The sequence below is a fragment of the Meles meles genome, chromosome 7 (assembly GCF_922984935.1).
Source record: "Meles meles chromosome 7, mMelMel3.1 paternal haplotype, whole genome shotgun sequence".
In the NCBI taxonomy this organism is placed as follows: Eukaryota; Metazoa; Chordata; class Mammalia; order Carnivora; family Mustelidae; genus Meles; species Meles meles.
In genome coordinates this window covers 116,243,438-116,263,041 of record NC_060072.1, presented here as the reverse complement: position 1 = coordinate 116,263,041, position 19,604 = coordinate 116,243,438, and the positions used below count along the sequence as shown (strand labels likewise).

The 19,604-nt window shown below is 35.8% G+C and overlaps 1 protein-coding gene across 17 annotated transcripts in view; it reads left to right on the top strand.

Annotated features, from left to right (window-relative positions):
• CREM (cAMP responsive element modulator) overlaps positions 1–19,604 on the top strand; it is a 70,219-nt gene that overhangs the window by 33,924 nt on the left and 16,691 nt on the right. For 5 of the 17 annotated variants that reach the window (XM_046012116.1, XM_046012113.1, XM_046012115.1 and 2 more), the window contains exons 4-7: positions 2,590–2,736; positions 5,834–5,931; positions 6,076–6,218; positions 14,441–14,629. In XM_046012116.1, coding sequence (XP_045868072.1) covers positions 2,590–2,736; positions 5,834–5,931; positions 6,076–6,218; positions 14,441–14,629 — 577 coding nt within the window. Of the gene's footprint in view, positions 1–2,589; positions 2,737–5,833; positions 5,932–6,075; positions 6,219–13,681; positions 13,714–14,440; positions 14,630–19,604 lie in introns of those variants that run through there. The other 12 variants (XM_046012121.1, XM_046012118.1, XM_046012120.1 and 9 more) reach the window with 4 other exon arrangements.

The window sequence follows — 19,604 nt, the reverse complement described above, 5'->3', positions numbered from 1 at the left end:
CAGTTAACAGTGTTTATTATCTATGATAAAATTCAGGCTTTTATGGAGAAGTTCTGAATTTTGGAAATCCTGTATCTACATTGTGAGCTTGGTAGCTTTTTGGTATTTATAGTATTCTGATGAGATTGATGTTGATTTTAATGAATGAGGTTTTCTGACAAAGTATCATGACAGATGTCAGCATTTGGGAGATCTGCTTAGTCCAGTGAGCTCATATTTTCCAAATAACTACTACGTGATGTTACAGAATCATGTATGGGACCCATTCAAAGTGCAGGATTGGTCAGTGGATTTTAATATAACTGTTATGGTTTCAGATTCCCCATTGCAACGGATTTTTATGAAATAACCACCTGTTCAGTTTTGGTGTAGTAACAGAGAAAATTTGCTGAGGTCCAAATCTTCTTCACTTATCAAGTAAAATTTTGCAACAGATTCAGTGCACAAGTAGGTATGAAATTTAGCTGATTTCAAATAAACTGAACATTGAAAGAATTTGTAAAAAAGTAAAAACATTGATACTCTGGTCACTAATTTTTCTGTTTTGGAAAATAATTATTTTTAAGAAAGTGCTATTTGTGTTAACACGTAGAATTATTCTTAAGGTATAAAAATTTTTCAGTTTTAATTTCTAATATGGTAAATATTGATACCATATACATATAACCAGTGATATGCTGGAGCTGGCTTGTGAGAGCTGATTGCCTGCATCTTTTTCCAACTTTGTGTTCAGTGTCATCTTTTGGTAACCTGAAATCTGCCATAGTCGGGGTTTCACATTACAGAAATCAGGAAACATTTCAAATCAAGGTTCTCTCTTCCCCAACACTGAGTGTTAAACATTTATGGCATCCGACTGGATATAAATCAAACAAGAGCTCTTTAAGTTAAGAGAGTAGAGGTGTCCTAAGAGACTAAAAAGTTCGAGAATTATCTGTGTGGCTGAAGGCGTACCTTTTGGTAATTGGTCCACAAAGAGGTGGATGCCTTTTTTTATTTATACGGATGTATCTTTTGTGCTGCTTTGTCGTTTCTAGAACAAATCCTTCCTTTTTTTTTTTTTTTTAAACTTCTGGTTGTTAAATGTATTTGTTCTACTATGGCATAATCTTTTTCTTTCCCCTAAAATCTGAGGTAGACAATAATGCTCTAGGGACAGGTGGGCTGAACTTGCCCATTGGGCTATATGTTGCGTGTGTCTGCCCTTTTCTGTCTATTATTCAGGCCTAGCTCAAGCTGTAGCTTCTACACAAAGCCTGTACTTATTGTTCAGACCCATTCTGTTCTGTACTCCCATGACTTTCATGGCCTGTACAGTGGAGAAGTTCATTCTCTAGTGCTTGGTGTGCTATTGTTTCTTAGGTGTTAGTTTTAACAATTTTATTTCTACCCTAGTGCACCTAGTACAATGCTCATCACATAGGTTCTCTTGCATGGATGAAAGATTTTTACTTTTGGATTACCAGAGAAGTTTGCTTTCTGAGGAAATGAGTTTATAAATAAATCTTACAATTATTTATTATAAGCCCAGTTTTTAATAATTGTTTTTAAGTGTAAGTAGATTGGAAATCATTGGTGTTTCTTAAAGTGAGGCCCTATACAGAGAGTTCCTTCAAAGTTTGTTTTAGATCTTGTGATTCTACTACCATTCATGGCAGAAACTGGTAGCTTATTTCACTTATTTCATTTGCAAAGTCTTTGACTCTTTTGAGTAAGTCATAACGAATAGTGAGTGAAACAGTAAAATGAGGCAAAGTTTATAAGATTACACTGGCCTCCCTATAGGATTGAGTTGTTGACTAATTAGAAAACTTGGCAGGTTTTGAATCCAGGGGGGGTGGAAGTACTGTGTTTTGCTGATAGGGATCTCTGTTGAAACTACTCAGGGGTACTGGGAGATGCTTGTACTTTCTTTGTGCAAGCTAAGTGACGGTTTTGGCCCTTTCTGTACATGCTGGAGGTAGCAGGGAGGAAAACTGTAAGAGGGACATTCCAGATCTAAGGCATGCACTTTCTCTGGATCAGACACACTAAGAGCATGAGAAATCCTGGAATTTCTCTGGTCTGTGCCTTTTTTGTGATTATGGGGGCATAAAAGTATGACTTTCATTAGTATAGAGACAAGGCATTAGCTTGTCTCTGGAGTAGTACCAGAATATCCTATTTTGAACATTTCATTTATTAAAAAATAATTCACCATATTTAAGTTCTGTCTCCAATTTCTCTTAGGAAGTTGGAGAGGGTAATTTATACTTTGGCCTAAATAAGGATTCACTGTTAATAGTAGTGAGGTCGTAGTGAGGTAGTTTAACTGCTTTAGAACTTTGTGCTTGGAACATTCTTAGCCATCGAAGCATGGGAACTGAAAGTGAGGAGCATGGGTTCTTTAATATCTGTCACATCAGAGAATGACTGTTCCAGGACAGTAACCACCTCCTAATGGTAAGTACCCCGTGAGCTTGTCATTTCTTAGAAGCAGGTGAAAGGATGGAAGAAATGGCCAGTCATAATAGTGAATGGTATTTCTTTAAAAACAAAACAAAACAGAAAATGGCCAGCCTTAATCCTGAATGATGATCATTTTTGCAGGTTTCTGTAGCTGGATCAGGCACCGGAAGAGGCTCCCCAGCTGTAACTCTAGTACAGTTACCTTCGGGCCAAACTGTACATGTCCAGGGAGTAATTCAGACACCACAGCCATCGGTTATTCAGTCACCACAAATACAAACTGTTCAGGTTAGCTGCCTTCCTGGATGATTTGTCTTTGACTTTCTTCTGTTTTTTTTTTTTTTTTTTCCTTTTATTAATTCATGTGTCATCTTTTTCTTTGTGTAAAAGCTCAAGTCTTTTCATTAGAAATTTAGGGGAATTTCCATTTCCTATATGAAGTGCATTGTGTCCTACTAAATACATGGATTTGACTTAAGAGTTGCAGTTTTGTTGTTTGCTCTTAATTGACAGGATGAGTAATTGCCAGATGAGTAATTCTTTGCTTTGTTGCTCTGTGCTCAGACTCAAATTTATTTAGGAAAGCTTTCCAATGGTGCTTAAAAATGTTTTGAGGATTCTTTGAAGATGCCTGATAAAAATAGTAATATAAAGATTACTGTTTTCATAAGTACTCACATTAGTAAGTAGGTGAAAGTTTATTTTTTAATTCAATATCTATAAGTTGTAAGAATGATAGGATATTATTGTTACCTTGGCATTATGCTTCTAATCATCATTCCTTCTCAGATAAAACCTTGGTTTTTGTAGACATGATTATTATGGTTGTGATCCAGAGATCTGTTTTTAAGTTTGTCATCAGAGTTGATTATAAATCCTTAACACTTCTTGAAGCTAAAACATTTCTTTGCATCAATAGATGTAAATTAAGTATGAATTTTTTAGTTTTTATTTTAATTCCAGTTAGTTAACACATGGTGTAATATTAGTTTCAGGTGTACAGTGTAGTAATTCAGCACTTCCAACACAACACCCGGAGCTCATCACAGCAAGTGTGCTCCTTACTCTCCATCACCTATGTCACCCATCCCCCTACATCCCTCCCTTCTAGTGACCATCACTCATTCCCTATAATTAAGAGTCTGTTTCTTGGGTTGTCTCTCTCTCGCTCGCTTTTTTCCCCTTTGCTTGTTTTGTTTCATAAATTCCATATGAGTGAAATCATGTGGTTTTTGTCTTTCTCTGACTGATTTATTTAGCTTTTCGTTATTATACTCCCGAGTGCTCTCCATGTTGTGGCAAATGGCAGTGTTGCATTCTTTTTATGGTTGAGTAATATTCCATTGTATATATAGACCTCACCTTTATCCATTCATCACTTGTTGGACACTTGGGCCGCTTCCACAATTTAGCTATTATAAATAATGCTGCTATAAACATAGAGGTGCATGTATCCCTTTGAATTAGTGTTTTTATATTCTTTGGGTAAATATCCAGTAGCGTGATTGCTGGATTGTAGGGTAATTCTATTTTCCAATTTTTGAGGAACTTTCACACTGTTTTCAGAGTGACCACACGAGTTTGCATTCCCACCAACAGTGTACCAGGGTTCCTTTTTCTCCACATCCTTGTCCACATTTTTTGTTTCCTCTGTTGTTGATTTTAGCCAGTCTGATAGGTGTAAGTATGTATGAATTTTTTAAAGCATAATTTTCTTGGTTATTGAATTTACTTCTGTTTTCTTTTTAGGTCAGTTATTATTGTTTAGATGTTGAAATTATTTGAACATAGCTGATGACAAAAAAGATCGGTGAGGAAAACATAGGTGTGCATACATAATCAGTCTTGTCCCTTGCATATTTGAGTACGTTTTATTGCAGAATAAGGTTGCAACATGGTATTTGAAGTAATAAATACACATGCATTAAAAGCTTAGTTAGCTTTGCTGCACAAGTGTCTTTTCAAAAGAGTAAGAATCATTCTTAGCATTCTCTTTTTCCCATAATGACCCTTAATTCCAAGAGTTTGACTCTTTCCGACCCTAATTATAGAACAAGAAAATCCTTCCACTCTCCTTTTTGAGTTAGGACTTTTATTGGGATGCAGATATTTCTGCTCTAGATATTTCTGGCTGCTATTGGAAGAAAGTATTATCTTATATTCAGTAGGCTTTTTTGGGTTTTGTTAAGTAGGTGATTTAATTATCTTTGGTCGAGGTAAGTGCCAGTGGATATTGTCTTAGAATTCCTGCTTGTTGAACAATAGTTGTCTCTTAATCTATCCACATGAACTTTAACTATCACTTTTCTAAAGTGGGTAAAATAGTATCCTACCTCACATACGGGCTTTGTTACGAGTATATTAGATGTGTGAAAGCCTAGTGTAAAGTGATACTGTTTGGTGGTGACATATGATTGTTGATTGCCATAACATTTTTCTAAATTCTGTTTACTGGTGCCCATGCTTATGTGTAGGGTGTCCATGACCAGAGATGCGTGGTCATATGTGTAAGTGAACATTATGTACACCAGTGTGTTTCAAGAAGTATATATTCCTGCTTGCATTGTTGACATTTAAACAAGTTCTTTTGATTTTGCCCAAATCGGATTCTCCTGTAATTGTAATATGAAGAAAAGTGAGTTTTATAAACTCAAAACTACCCTAGGCCCTGCATGATAATGGCAAGGTATATTGAGAGCCATCACGTTATTGTAGAGATTCATTATTTTAGTTTGCAGACTTCCCTTAAAATCCTGTGATTATTATGTGACTTGAAAGATGAAATCCTGCTTAAAACTCTGATCTTTCTTTTAAGGAGAAATTCCTTACTTTGACCTGCAAGGTTTACCACCATCAAGCCCCAATTGACTTCTTGTCCTATAAATCCTAACTTTAATCAGGCTTGTTTACTTGTTTGTTTCTTTGAATCTATCTAATGTCTAGTTTGAATACCCAGCTCAAGTTAGCTGTGGTATTATAAAGAGGGCAGTGAGGTCCAGATGCTTTATTTTTGCCTGTCACTAGCTCACTCAATCCCCACTGGGTTTCTAAGTGTAGGTTTAGGGTGGAGATCTTAAGTCTTAGGTATCTTATATGTAGTCCTTTCCCGTGAAACTTCACTGGCCATGCCAACCACCTTCATTTGCATTTCTGTAGTATTTATTATCCGGACCATTCCTGTCCCCACACACCTGCTCTACAACTGAAATATGTGTGTGTCTTTGCTCCCTTTCCTAAGCCAGGTGTGCACTGCAGTAGCGTGGGTTCAATGTGTTCTGTTGCTGGACACTTTCCAAGCACCCGGCATCTAGACCCTTAAGCACCGTTTTTTGAATGAAGGAGATCATATATTTTATGATGCATTTCAGAAACTCTTGTATTATAGGTAGCAACAATTGCAGAGACAGATGAGTCTGCAGAATCAGATGGTGTAATTGATTCTCATAAACGTAGAGAAATCCTTTCACGAAGACCCTCTTATAGGTAAGTTATTTAAGTTTCCTACTCTAATGATACCTTTTCCAAAAAGGGAGAATAATTATGTATCAAACCAAGTCCATAATAGTTTCTCTGTTTTAAATTTCATTCACGTAACTTGATTATTTCTGTTGTCAAATTATGTTTTAGAAAAATACTGAATGAACTTTCCTCTGATGTGCCTGGTGTTCCCAAGATTGAAGAAGAAAAATCAGAGGAAGAAGGAACGCCACCTAACATCGCTACCATGGCAGTACCGACTAGCATATATCAGACTAGCACGGGGCAATACAGTATGTATGCTGCAATTCGCTATGATACAGTGCTAGCTTTAAGTCTTCTCTAGTTACATTGAAGCAACTTGGGTTTGGCATTCAATTGTTCCATTTAAAAATGCGTCCTAATATCTAAACTGTGTGTATCATAGAATGAAAAGTACATGTTAAAGAAGTGAGAGATTTGTACTGAGACCTGTCGTATACTTTTGAAAAGTTGAAGTATTTTTACTGAATATAGAAGAAAATTTGGGGTAAAAACAGAGGGAGGGTTTGCCTATTTATATGTTTATATTCATGTCTGATAAAAATTTAAAACTTACTGTTTTTTGTTATCTTTATAAGATGCATGCAAACATAAGATATAAATGTCTGTATTTCATTCTTGTTGGCTTTTGTTACCAACAATTACATATTATGCTTACTAATCTAAAAGAGGTACATAATGTTTCCTAAATTGTTTTAAATGTAATTATGTTTTCACTAGTCTTTGTTAATTTGTGCTGCAGCTTTTTTTAGAAGAGAATGGAAAAATGATTTATTTTTTAAAAAGTACAGCAATTGGACAGATCATTTTATTTGAAATTTTAAACATCAAAAGCTGTAAATAAACAGATGCGTTCACATTTAGTCTTGTGCATTTTAATGGGCTGTTAATCCTGTGCTTTTTGCTCTAATTAAAGCACTGATTTTTTTTCTCAAATCAAGTACATTTGATATACATGAAAATGCTTTAGTAAAAAAAAAAACAAGAGCTAGGAAGAAAAAAAGGAGGAAAAAAAGCTAGGAAAAGGACAGAAAAAAGATTTTAATATAAAAGCTACTTTGGTAATGGAATATATGTGGTATTAAATACTGTGCTGGTTTAATTATGATGGTAAGATTTTTAGGTATGTTTTCTGTTTTCCCTTTATAAAAACAGTAAGACCTAGAAAACTCTCAAGTCTTTAAGTTGTGACTGTTAAAGCAAGTGATACTCTTTAATATATGGGAAGAACTTATGTAGTCATTAGTTTTTTAGAGTTTTTTATTTTGGTGGTGGTAGATTTGCAGTATTAAACAAATTCTCATTTGGCAATTCTGGTTCTTCAGGTAGCTCCTACCATGACACCTAGCAGAACTGGGGTATAATTTGTCCACAACCTCTATGGGGTGCTGAATGAACAGATCCAAAGTCAATGTTAGGAAAAGGAAACTCACCACCGCCTGTGTCAAGAGTTAGACCTTGAGGTTTCACTGTAATTTTTTTTTTTACTACTACTCTGATTTATATACCTTATTGTCTGCCCAGTGAGAATAGATGGTGGGAGTTTTAGAAGTGTAAATCAGAGTTTGCCAGCTGGCAGGCCTCTGTAGGGCAACACGGAGGTACAGGAGTGTGAGTGCCTCATGCTCTCAGTCCCTGGACTGGCTGGGCAGGGCTTGGAGCTGCTGGAAACTCCTCGTTGTTCAGGTCTGGTCTTGAGCAGTGGGCTGTACACATACTATCATTTTCTATTTGTGGTGTGATAGGGAAAATATTGGAAATTACTGATGAAATAATGCTAAGACATCTTAAAGTTTGGGGGTGATCTAAGAAGGTTTCATCTTAAACATTTCTTTGACATATCCCGACACTGCTTAGGAATTTATAGTAGTGGTGATCTCTTTACAAGTGATATGGAAAGGGATGCTGTAGGTTATTTGCCTAGGTTATTAGTTGAAAATTTGAAATTGTGAAAACATTGGGTTGCAAAAACATTGAAGCTAGAGATGGTCTGGGGAAGGCTCTGAGTCCTGCCATTCACCAACTAGATCAGATAGAGAAGCTTTATTTTCCCATCTCGGGGTCTTTCAGGTGGGAATAATACTAAAATTTGCCAAACTCTGGGGTTAGCATGAAGACAAATGGAAATAAGAGGGAAAAGTGGTAGAAAACAGACATGCTACTTTTGACACAAAACAGAAATGTAAGCCAGTGTCTCATATGTGAACTTTCCCTCCAGGTAGCAACCAAGCCTGTATTTCCTGTGCTCTGAGTGCACCCACTTGCAGCCGGGGCCTGGCAGGAGACTGACGTCACTGTGGGGGCAGGGTGGTGGGAGTAGAGTCAGGAGTTATGGTTGAGAACAGCAAATCGAAAGTTTAGAAGTTAGATGTTTATCTGTTTGCCCCATTAGAGGTCACGGACTGTCTCTTATTGAGGTTTCTTAATTTAGACCCATACAATATAATCCTGGTAGGTATTAAAAGATGTGATTATTCTGTATGTGCTCTCTGCAGATAGAAATTGCCATTTTTATTGCTTCATGAAAAGTGGTAACTGCCTTTGCAGTTAAAATGCATCTCTTAGACGTTTAGTGACACTTGCTTATGTTGATATTTCTTCTGAAAGGTGAATACTAACATTAAAAGTGTTTAAAAGACGTTTACTTTCATTGGAGGGTAAATGCATATTTACACATAAACAAGATCCATTTTCATTAATCAGATTTCTTAGTAGGAATCTTAACAGATATTAATGTTAAGATTTAATGTTGCTCCCTGGGTATCTAAAAACAAAATAATTACTGGTGTCCTTTGGTGTTTAGACTAGAGAAATTTACCTTACTAGAATTTCTGGAGATTATTCTGGGTTATTTACATGTACCTGTTTTTGAGACCCTCTCATAAACTTTTACTGTAAAATGTGTTTTTTGTAGGTTCAATTCTTTCTTCAACTTTTATTTGTGGATGACTTTCCCCCAGGTTTTGCTTTTTTTTTCCCCTCAAAGATTATTATTTTAGATTACTTATTTTTAATTTAATATAATGAGCTAGTTGGAGTTAAAAACAAGAAGAACTAAAGGACTTTGTGTGTCAAAGTTGAAGAAAAATAAAAATGAGTGTACTCGGGCTTTCTCATATTTTTTTAATAGTCGGAAGTTTTTGACAGAAGTTTGCCTTATTTTTTCAAGTTATTTTTTTAATTACAGAAACTAAGAAGTGAAAGTTAGAATAGTCTACTCCTTGGGATTAGTAAAAGTACTTTTAAATGGACAGGGATTCATTATTGCAACACCAATAAAGTCAGCTACACTTGCAAAATCTTTACTGGAAGTACAGATCTTAGGGATAGGATTGCTGTAGGCCAATTAAGTCATTCTGGCCAAAGAAAATTTGTTTTGTCTCGAGAATATTTCTGAAAGAGAGCAGTTCTAATAATCTCAGAATTAGCAAAGAATGTTACTTGTTGCATAAGACATTTAAGATCTACATTAAATGGGAATGAATTTCATAAACATAGTAAAAGTAACTAAAGGAATTTAAATGTTTGCAGTTTCTTAATTCATTAAATTTTCTCTAAAAAAAAGTTTTTTTTTTTTTGATTCCTCAGTCTGCTATACCTGACTTCTTCCCTTACCAGTTAAGGACTATTGCCCAAGATTATTTTTTTTCTAAATGTCCCTTGTCTCTTTGCTTGTCCCTACTTTATTTTACTAGGAACCTTGTTAGAATGAGTCTCTGTTAACCCATCTTTACTGGAATTCTTATACACTAAAGGTAAGTGGGTCAATCCAAAATCCACCATTATAAAAAGAGATCTATATGAACTTTGTGGGCTACTTAAAGAATTCAGAATTCTCAGGAGACTCCTATGAATAAACACCATAAAAGGAATTTGCATGATAGGTGTAGCATTCTAAACTAAATGCAGTTGCATTTATAGTTCTTAGTAATGACTTTGCTTACATTTCCCAAGGTAACTTTCAGAGCAAACATAGAAGGTATCTGGTTAATGTAAATCTGGCTTTTAATCTTGGTGTTGCTATTCTTGTTACAACATGAGGCTATTTTAGTCTGTCTTCAGCTGTATGAACCTCTTGGTTTTTAAGGCACAGGTACTCACAGGTTCTGTTCCGTGCTCCCTTTTTTAAATTTAAATTCGAAAATTCACTGGCGTAAGGTCTGCTGTTCTTTATAAAGTTAATTAAGTGAATTTTATTTATGAATTTCTTTTGGAATTTGGAATAAAGAGGATTTTAAATTATCATTAAACAATTAATGTTTATGTGTTTGAATTAGCTCATATATTTAGGCTTAGGATGACAAAGATGTTAGTATCAAATGAACAGTCAGATGAAATCTTAATTAAAATAAATTCTACTCCTTTCTCATTTGGTGATGAACTCTTTCTCTTCTTCTTTCTTTATTGATCATACAAAACTTTAAAATATTGCTTTTTTAATTAAGAAAGTTTTTTGCCAAAATTCTCAAATTTTCATCCCACACAAAATGTTTTCTTACTTCTATGATATTAATAGCTCTGGGAAAGGAATGTTCAATGGCAGTGAGTAGAAAAGTAACAGATTTTTAAAATACAGTTTTGTAAACTAGGAATTTTTAAAGAATTTATTGCCTACACTAGTTGATATGAGGTCATCCTGGTTACTGTGGTGTATGGTAAGTTGGGGATGGAGAAACTGTACTTGGGTTAATACTGTTTTGAAACTCAATACCTTGACTATATAAGGATGTATATAGAGACATTTTTGTAACCACTAAAACCAACTTAGTAGAAAAATGCTTAGTAAATTAGTGATTTACACTCTGTCTAAACAAACTCTTAATGTAGGGTCAGTGTGTCCAACATTCAAACTGTGGGTATAGAGTGACCTATTTAGTTATGGGGAATAGCTTACCTGAGACTTAAGACGGAAAAAAAGTTAGCTAACTCCCAGAACAACTAGAACAACAGAACCTAACCTCTACCCACCATTATGATAAGCAGTAATACACTAACAGGCTTGAATCTATTAATATGGACATTGAAGTAGAATTTAAATATAACCTAGTTCAATTTTAATTCAATTTAGATTATCAAACTAATGTTATTAAGGATTGCTTAAAAGAGGAAAATCAGTATGCATATAAGCTAAAATAAAGACACTTTTACTTCTGTTTGCAACCCAGCCTTCATAGACCAGTATGGACTCTTCATTGTGATCAGCAGTGAGACCATAGGTAGAAGCTTTTATACCTCAGTTGCACGTGTCAGTCTAAGAAATCATTAAAAAAGCCTGGGTCTGGGGCGCCTGGGTGGCTCAGTGGGTTAAGCCGCTGCCTTCAGCTCAGGTCATGATCTCGGGGTCCTGGGATCGAGTCCCGCATCGGGCTCTCTGCTCAGCAGGGAGCCTGCTTCCCTCTCTCTCTCTCTTGCCTGCCTCTCTATCTACTTGTGATCTCTCTCTGTCAAATAAATAAATAAAATCTTAAAAAAAAAAAAAGCCTGGGTCTGCAAAGTAAAATTGGTAGGAAATACAATTTTTTATCTTCATTGGTTACTAATGGCCTTCATATGGGCCAATCATTTTGATTAAAAATGGTTAGCCAGATATGATGTCTGGGATTTGTTTTAGAATACTCCAGACCAAAAAAAAAAAAGTTTGAGAATGTGTGGGCAAGGAAGGAAAATAGATGACACAAAATTTTTTTTACTTTTATGTTTACTAGCAAGTTTCCATAAGTTTAAAAAAATAATTAGGTAAAACAAAAGATGTGACTAAAGTCATTCAGTTAATTTCATCTTAATTTTTCCCACTATTTATCTTGATATTGTTTACTGAAAACACGTATTTTGCTATCCTTGAGTATTTTGTAACCTGAATAGTTTCCTCTTCAAATCTTGAATACACACACACACACAAACCTAATTCTGGTACCCTAAAGCATTGGGAAATCTTGTTTGTTGTCAAATGAGAGGTAACATTTCGAATGGGAAGGTCCTGTCATTTGATAATGCCAAAATCAAAAGTACCTTTGGTATAAAAAATAAGAGCTAGGTCAAAGTACAAGACTTATCAGTAGAAATGTTTTCCCCTAGTGCTAGCTTGTATGTGCGTGTGTGTGTGTAGCTTTTGTTTTCCACTAATTATATAATGACTTGACCAGACAATAAAATAAAATGATGAGAGGAACAGATTCTTTTTTTTTTTTTTTTAAGATTTTCTTTTTTATTTGACAGACAGAGATCACAAGTAGGCAGAGAGAGAGAGAGAGAAAGAAGGAAGCAGGCTTCCTGCTAAGCAGAGAGCCTGATGCAGGGCTCAATCCCAGGACCCTGGGATCATGACCTGAGCTGAAGGCAGAGGCTTTAACCCACTGAGCCACCCAGGCGCCCTGAGAGGAACAGATTCTTTATGTATCAACGTTTCACAGGGTGAAAGCAAAGAAGTTTATTTGGAACTATGAGGAAACATTATTGAAAAAAATAAAAGGTGGAAAAAAAGAAAATATGAAAAGAGAAAAAGTAAGGGTCTTTGTTATCTAGCTACTTCACGTTCTTATTCTTGGCAGCAACTACTCTCACCTTGAATTTTTTACCAGTCCTAAATCTTGTTAATTGTATTGGCACTGAAAATTAAGTTCTGTAATTAGAATTTGAAACCATACCTTATTTAACTCTTCTAGATTCACAAGTAGCTCAAGTTGTTTATGATGTAGTCTGTCCTGAAGAAATGATAGCCATTCATTCATCATTTATTGAGTGCCTATTAAATGCTGCGCTTTGTGTTTCTTCCACATCGTGATTACCTGCCTGTGCCTGCTCCTTCTAAAGCACGATTTCTGTAACATCAAACAATTATCAACTGAAAGCATACATTCAGATAAATGATAACATGGAAGTACATTCATGTCCAGTCATGAAGATCTGAGGAAGCAATATCTCTTCTCTTTCATACTTCTAAGAAAGTTAAATTTCTTCCAAACCCTTTTGTTATAAAGGGTGAATCTGGAGACCCTTGAAATCTTGTTTTTAAAATGTGTACAGAATATGATGCTCTACATGAGCCAGATAAAGAAATACATAAATTACATAAATTTCAGCATCCTTGATATTATGTAACTGATTCTTCAGTTTCTGTCAACCCTATCCTAATGGTGGCCTGTCAAAGAACAAAAAAACAGAGAATGAATCTTGCAGAAATCTTTTTAAAAATGTTAACCATCTTTCTATGTTAGGCCTCAGGTGGAGGAACTAAAGATTTGTTGTTACTCTTCCCAAGTAGTTTGTAAGTTTATGCAATCAGGTGTTCACCTAAATGGGCCTTTGCTTTGATACTGTTGAAAGCGTTAAGGAATAAGTCAGAAATATTTAACATACATTTTGACACTACTGTAACATTCCTTTAAGGCATTTATGTTGATTTATATGTGTTGTGTTATTCTGGTGTGTCGTTATCTTCATTGTAAATCTAAAGAGCTAGTTTATATGTGATTTTTTTTTTTTTTTTGAGAGCATAGCCTTTGGTTCCACTTAAACCATAGGGTCATAATATTTATGTTAAAGTATACCAAACTCTCAGATATTTTAAACAGTGGTTATTTGTCTATTAGAGTGAAATTTTAAAACAAAACATTTGATCAGTTGTTCTTTGGAAACTTTTGGTTAATATGTTAACTTTTAAACATGACTGGCAAGTCTCAGTGTTTAGAGGAATTCTGCCTCCTATTTGTTGCCATGAGCTGCAGGTATTCAAGACACTTGATAGAGGTAAATATTGTAGCACAGATTCTTTCAGTATTTTTATATTAAAAATTTATATATGTGTCTGTGTGTGTGTGTGTATGTGTATATATATATATGTATAAATATACATGTTTATATATTTTAAGATCCCTTGCAACTTAATGTTTTATATTTCAGGATTCTCCTGACATAATCAAAATGGTAAAGGTTACAGTTTTGTAGACTTAAGCTTTAAAACCAAAATATATAGTAATAAATATTCCATTAAGAGCTACTTTCTTCTGATGATAGAGAAGTAGTTGGCTGAATGAAGGTGTAAATTCATTGTAATTGTGATGCTCAAGGAATTTTACTGACTACTTTTTAAATATTAGAAGAATGCTATTTATCCATAACTAAAAACATCTGAGAGAATGGAGAAAACCAAGAAGCTGGGTCTTCCTCCCTGTCCTCATCTCCACTCTTCCTCTTAAATAATTCAGCTGGATGGATACCAGGGAGGAGACAAACTCCATGGGTTCTATGTATTTCAAATAATTCTGAATATAAGATATTTTCCAGTGTCTATGAGCTTTTTCAGAGTGTTGTCCCATGAAGAAGGATCTTCTTATCAATTCAGCATAGAGAAATAAGGGTAAACTGACAAAGAGAAGCATTGGTAATTAACAGAGCCACAGTGTATTCTTCCAATATGAGATTATTACAAGTGAATCTTGAAATTCTCTAATATTTCTTTTCTTTTTCTGTTAAGTTGCTATAGCCCAAGGTGGAACAATCCAGATTTCTAACCCAGGATCTGATGGTGTTCAGGGACTGCAGGCATTAACAATGACAAATTCAGGAGCTCCTCCGCCAGGTGCTACAATTGTACAGTATGCAGCACAGTCAGCTGATGGCACACAGCAGTTCTTTGTCCCAGGCAGCCAGGTTGTTGTTCAAGGTATATTTTATTAATCTCGTACATTTAGAATACCTATGCATCACTATATCACACCAGTTAGTGGGAATTTTATAGTTTCCTGAAATATACAGGAGGCAGATTTGGGGGGAGGCACTTATTTTAGTACATTCAACAACACGTTAAATTACATGATTTTCACTTCAGCAGGTTTTATTGGCTGTAAAGAAAGGTTCTGTTCTGAATAGCATGATGGGAAAAAGACTTGGGATACATGAATGAACTTTTTAATTAAGTAAATTATCTTCATTTGGGGGTTATAAATATTGTACCTAATACATATTTTTTATTACCTGGTCTACGAAGATTTAAATATCCAGTGCATGGTGCACTGAATTGGGGATTTTCCCCAGATGTTACCTTCAAATCTAATTTCTAGGCATTTCATTTCAAAACAAATGCTTTTTTTTTTTTTTCCCCTCTCTAGACTGTTCTAGTATATTTAAATGTCAGGTACCCATTCTACTTCAAATGGATGTAGTAAAATGAAACATGTGGGATGTAACCCTAAGCTTTTAGGGTAACCTAGGATTTCAATTAAATAGATATATGTTATTTTAATTTCATTCAGTTTTGCTCATAATAACTATAATGTGTTTAATACAACTTGCAAAAATCCCATGTTTTCATTTAACTCTATTCCTCTTAGCATTTGCTTAGGATGTTTTATGTAGCACTAATTTTAAAGAGAATAATATTTGTTCTTTTGGTTTTAAAGTCTTTCAAGTTTGGAAAAAAGCAGATTCTGATTGATGAATCTCTTGATATTAGCTTTACTCTTAGGTATTTTGGGGGTTAATGTGGACTATAATAAAAATGTATGAAGAACTGAGTGGTAGTTCCACTCCATTTATGGAGTAAAACAAATTCATAGTACATACCTAATACTTTGTTTTCTTTTAATTGTAAAATCAAAGCCACCTGCTTTATTTCCCCTGATTCTCATGAACCCTCTATGTCTAAATAAATAACCATAAAGAATCCTTATTTCTTCTAATTTATCTTTTTTTATATGGAAATCCACTGTAAACCTGATACTTTCACCAGAAGAGCTTTAAAATTTTTTTTTATATTTTGCATAGATAATAGACTAATGAGTTCTATGCTTGTGGGATTTCATTCAGGAACTCTTTTTCTTCTGTAAGTCACAAAGACATTTTCGTATAATAATTATATTAACTTTATATAGTTTTACCTTTCACATTTTTGTCCTTAGTCCACCAGAATTTCACCTTGGTATATAGTATTAGGGGGAATTCATTTTTCTTCACATCCAGTTTTCCCCTACTCATTGTTTTTCTTTTCCCCATTAATTTATGGGGCTAAAAATCTTAATTATACAGTGGGTTCTCGTGTATACTTGGATCTGTCTCAAAACTCTCTATTCTATACTATTGGTCTCCTTTTTTTTCTTTTTTTTAAGATTTATTTATTTTAGAGAGAAAAAGAGAACAGGAGGGAGGGGCAGAGGGAGAGAGAGTTTTAAGTAGACTCTGTGCTGAGCACAGAGGCCCTCGCAGAGCTCAGTCCCATGACCCTGAGACCATGATCTGAGCTAAAACCAAGAGTGGGACACTTAACTGACTGTACCATCCAAGTGCCCCCATGTTGGTCTCCTTTTCTATATGCCAGTAGTACCATACAGGTTTTTTATCTCACAAGACAAGTTTCCCTTTTTTATTAAAAAAAAAAAAAATCTTTCAGTGCTGATATAGCTTAGTGAACCATTATTTGTCAGTATGCATTTAGAATAAATTTGAGTTTCTAAATAATAACAATGTAATAATAAAACCAATAATGAGGTTGCTTTTAATGTATAGATTAATTTAGGGGAAATTGAAGTCCTTTTTTAAATTGAGATATAACTGACATATGGCAATTATATTAGTTTCAAGTGTACAACATAATGATTTGACATTCATTTACACACACTAAGTAATTACCACAATAAATCAATAAGTCTCGTTAACATCCACCACCACATTGTTACAAATTGGTTTTTTCTTATGATGAGAACTTTTAAGACTTACTCTCTTAGCAACTTTCAAACAGAGAGCATGGTGTTATTAACTACAGGCACTGTGCTGTAAGTCATCATATCCCCAGGACTTAGTTTGTAACCAGAAGTTTGTTCCTTTTGATAACCACCCATTTTGTCCATTCCCTCCCTGCCAGCACAGCCCTCCCCATCTCTGGCAGCCACCCCTCTGTTCTCTGTATCACACTCAGGTCCCGGGGTGGTGGTGGTTGAAGATTCCACTTGTAAGTACAATCATATGGTATTTGTCTTTTCTCTGACTCACTTCACTTAGCATAATGCCCTCAAGTTCCACCCATGTTGTCACAAATGGCATGATTTCCTCTTTTTTATGGTCTAATAATAATTATGTGTGCTTGTGTGTGTGTGTACACAGTGCATTTTCTTTATTCACCTATCAGGGGACATTCCAGTTGCTTCTGTATCTTGGCTGTTACAGATAATGCTGCTGTGAATATATGGGGATGTGTTTATCTTTTCAGTTAGTAGTTGTTTTTGTTTGTTTGGTTATTTTTTAATAAATACCCAGTAGTGTGATTGCTGAATCATAGGGTAGTTCTTTTTTTTTTTTTTTTAAGATTTTATTTATTTATTTGACAGAGAGAGATCACAAGAGAGGCAAGCAGAGAGAGGGGGAAGCAGGCTCCCTGCTGAGCAGAGAGCCCAATGTGGGGCTCAGTCCCAGGACCCTGAGATCACAACCTGAGCCGAAGGCAGAGGCTTAATCCACTGAGCCACCCCGCGCCCTGGGTAGCTCTATTTTTAATTTATTGAGGAACTTTCATGCTGTTTGCCCTTGTGGCTGCACCAGTTTACATTCCTATGAACGGTGTATAAGGGTGAGGAAGAACTGAGGTCTTTATAATGTTAAGTTGACCTGTTCCAAACTGTATTTGGATCTTATTTTAACTTTTTAGTGTTTAAAATTTTTCCTGTGAAAGTACTTCATATTCTTTGTTAAGTTCCTAAATGCTTGAAGGTTTTTGTTGCTATTATGAGCAATACATTTTCTAGTTGTTGCTGATGTAAAGAAGTATTACTGACTTGTTAAAATGTATTTTAGTTTTTAATCTTGCCAAACTGAATTTACTTCTAATATGTGCTTATTCTTTGTAAATCTATCTGTGTTGGTTTGTGAATGTTTTATCAAACACAAGTAAGGTGTTTGTTTCTTCCCTTCCAATCTTGATTCCCTGTGTTTTCTTTTAATTTTTCTCTTTCCTTGCCTTTTCCTTTCCTTTTCTCTTCTTCTTAAAATAATGGAGGGTAGGAGTTCTACTTCTATGTTAAATACAGGGTCAGTGGTCATTCTTGTGTCACTTACTCGGTCACCTTCCCTCCTGTCATTCCACAGATCACAAGATTTCTTTGCCAGTTCTCAGTCCTTCTCTTGATTGATCCCTCAGCAGTATTTAAACACTATTGACTTCTGCTTCCTTCACTTCCCATCATGATACTATGGTCTTATTGGTTTTTTCTTTTCTCTCTCCTACATGTGTTTCAGTCTCGTTGGTTGGTCTAATCTTCCTCTGTTCATCTCTTTACTGTTAGTCGGTATTTGTCAAGATTGCGTCCTGGGTCCTCTTCCATCTGACTGGCGCATTCTCCCTGGCTGACTTCATCCCTGCCCATTGGTTGTCAGTGCACTCTGACTATGCCCCTGACTCCCATCTAGCTGCTTAGAAGTCCCACACACATCTCTTGACTCCAAAGTCACATCCATTTTCCCCACCCTAGTTCTCTTTTTGTTCACCCTATTTGGGTAGTGGACTCCTGTCCAACCTGTTGCTACAGGCTAGGAACCTGCGTGTCAGCTCTCCTTCCTCCCAGCTAAACCACTCATCCTTCCACTCCTCTCCACTCCTGCTGTCCAATCCTACTTACTGCCATGCCCTCCGACCTGTCATCCCTTCTGCTGGGTGGCTGCCCTGGAGCTGGTAGTGGTGGTGAAGTTCCCTGATCTTCCTAATCATGCCAGAGGTGGCAGATCTCTTCTTGGTCTGGTTTTCTGAGAATTGTTCCTGAAAGCTCAGGCTCCCTTTTTTCATCCCTACCAGTAATCCTAGGAGCTACTAATATTTCTTAAAAACAAATGTCTCTACCTCCAACATTTTCTTTTTTTCTGTTATACTCAGTTCTGCAGTTCAGAGTGGTGTCTTTAAAATTCACATCTAACTGTGTCAGCCTCTTATTCAGTGAAGTCTTGTTACTTTTTATGCAAAATCCCCAAAAAAATTTTTTTTAAGATTTTACTTATTCATTTTTCAGAGAGAGCAGTGAGAGAGCACACAAGTAAATGGAGCTGCAGGCAGAGGGAGAAGCAGGCTCCCTGCTGGGCAAGGAGCCTAGGACCCTGGGGTCATGACCTGAGCTGAAAGCAGACGCTTTTAACCAACTGAGCCACCCACACGTTCCTTAGTCCAAAATCTTTAACATGGCCCAAATCTTTGCTTGATCTACGCCTTGCCACCTTTACTGGACCTTTCCCTCTCAACTTCTCCCTCTTTTGTAATGCAGCTCTGTGCAGGATTTCTTCATTTCCTGTGCTATGCCGCACCCTCTTTTCCTTTCTAGGGCCTCACACTTAGCCATTTGCCCTGACAGGAACACTTATGTCAGTTATTTGCATTATTCAGGCTTCATCTTAGTACTTCCTCCAGGAAGCCTTCCCTGATCCTATAGATCTGGTTTAGATAACCTCCTGTCAGTTCCTACTGTACCTCCTTAGGGTATGTGTGACATGCCTAGATAACTTCTGTTTGGGTAGAGATCCTTAGTATCTGGCACAGTCCCTGGCATGTGATAAATGTTTAATAAAACCATTTATTCAATGAAACCTTTAGGTATGGCTGAGATGGAAGAGAGTCTGTCATGGAGCCTCTGTTGGGATTGATGCCTAGGTTGCTCTCCACACTTTCT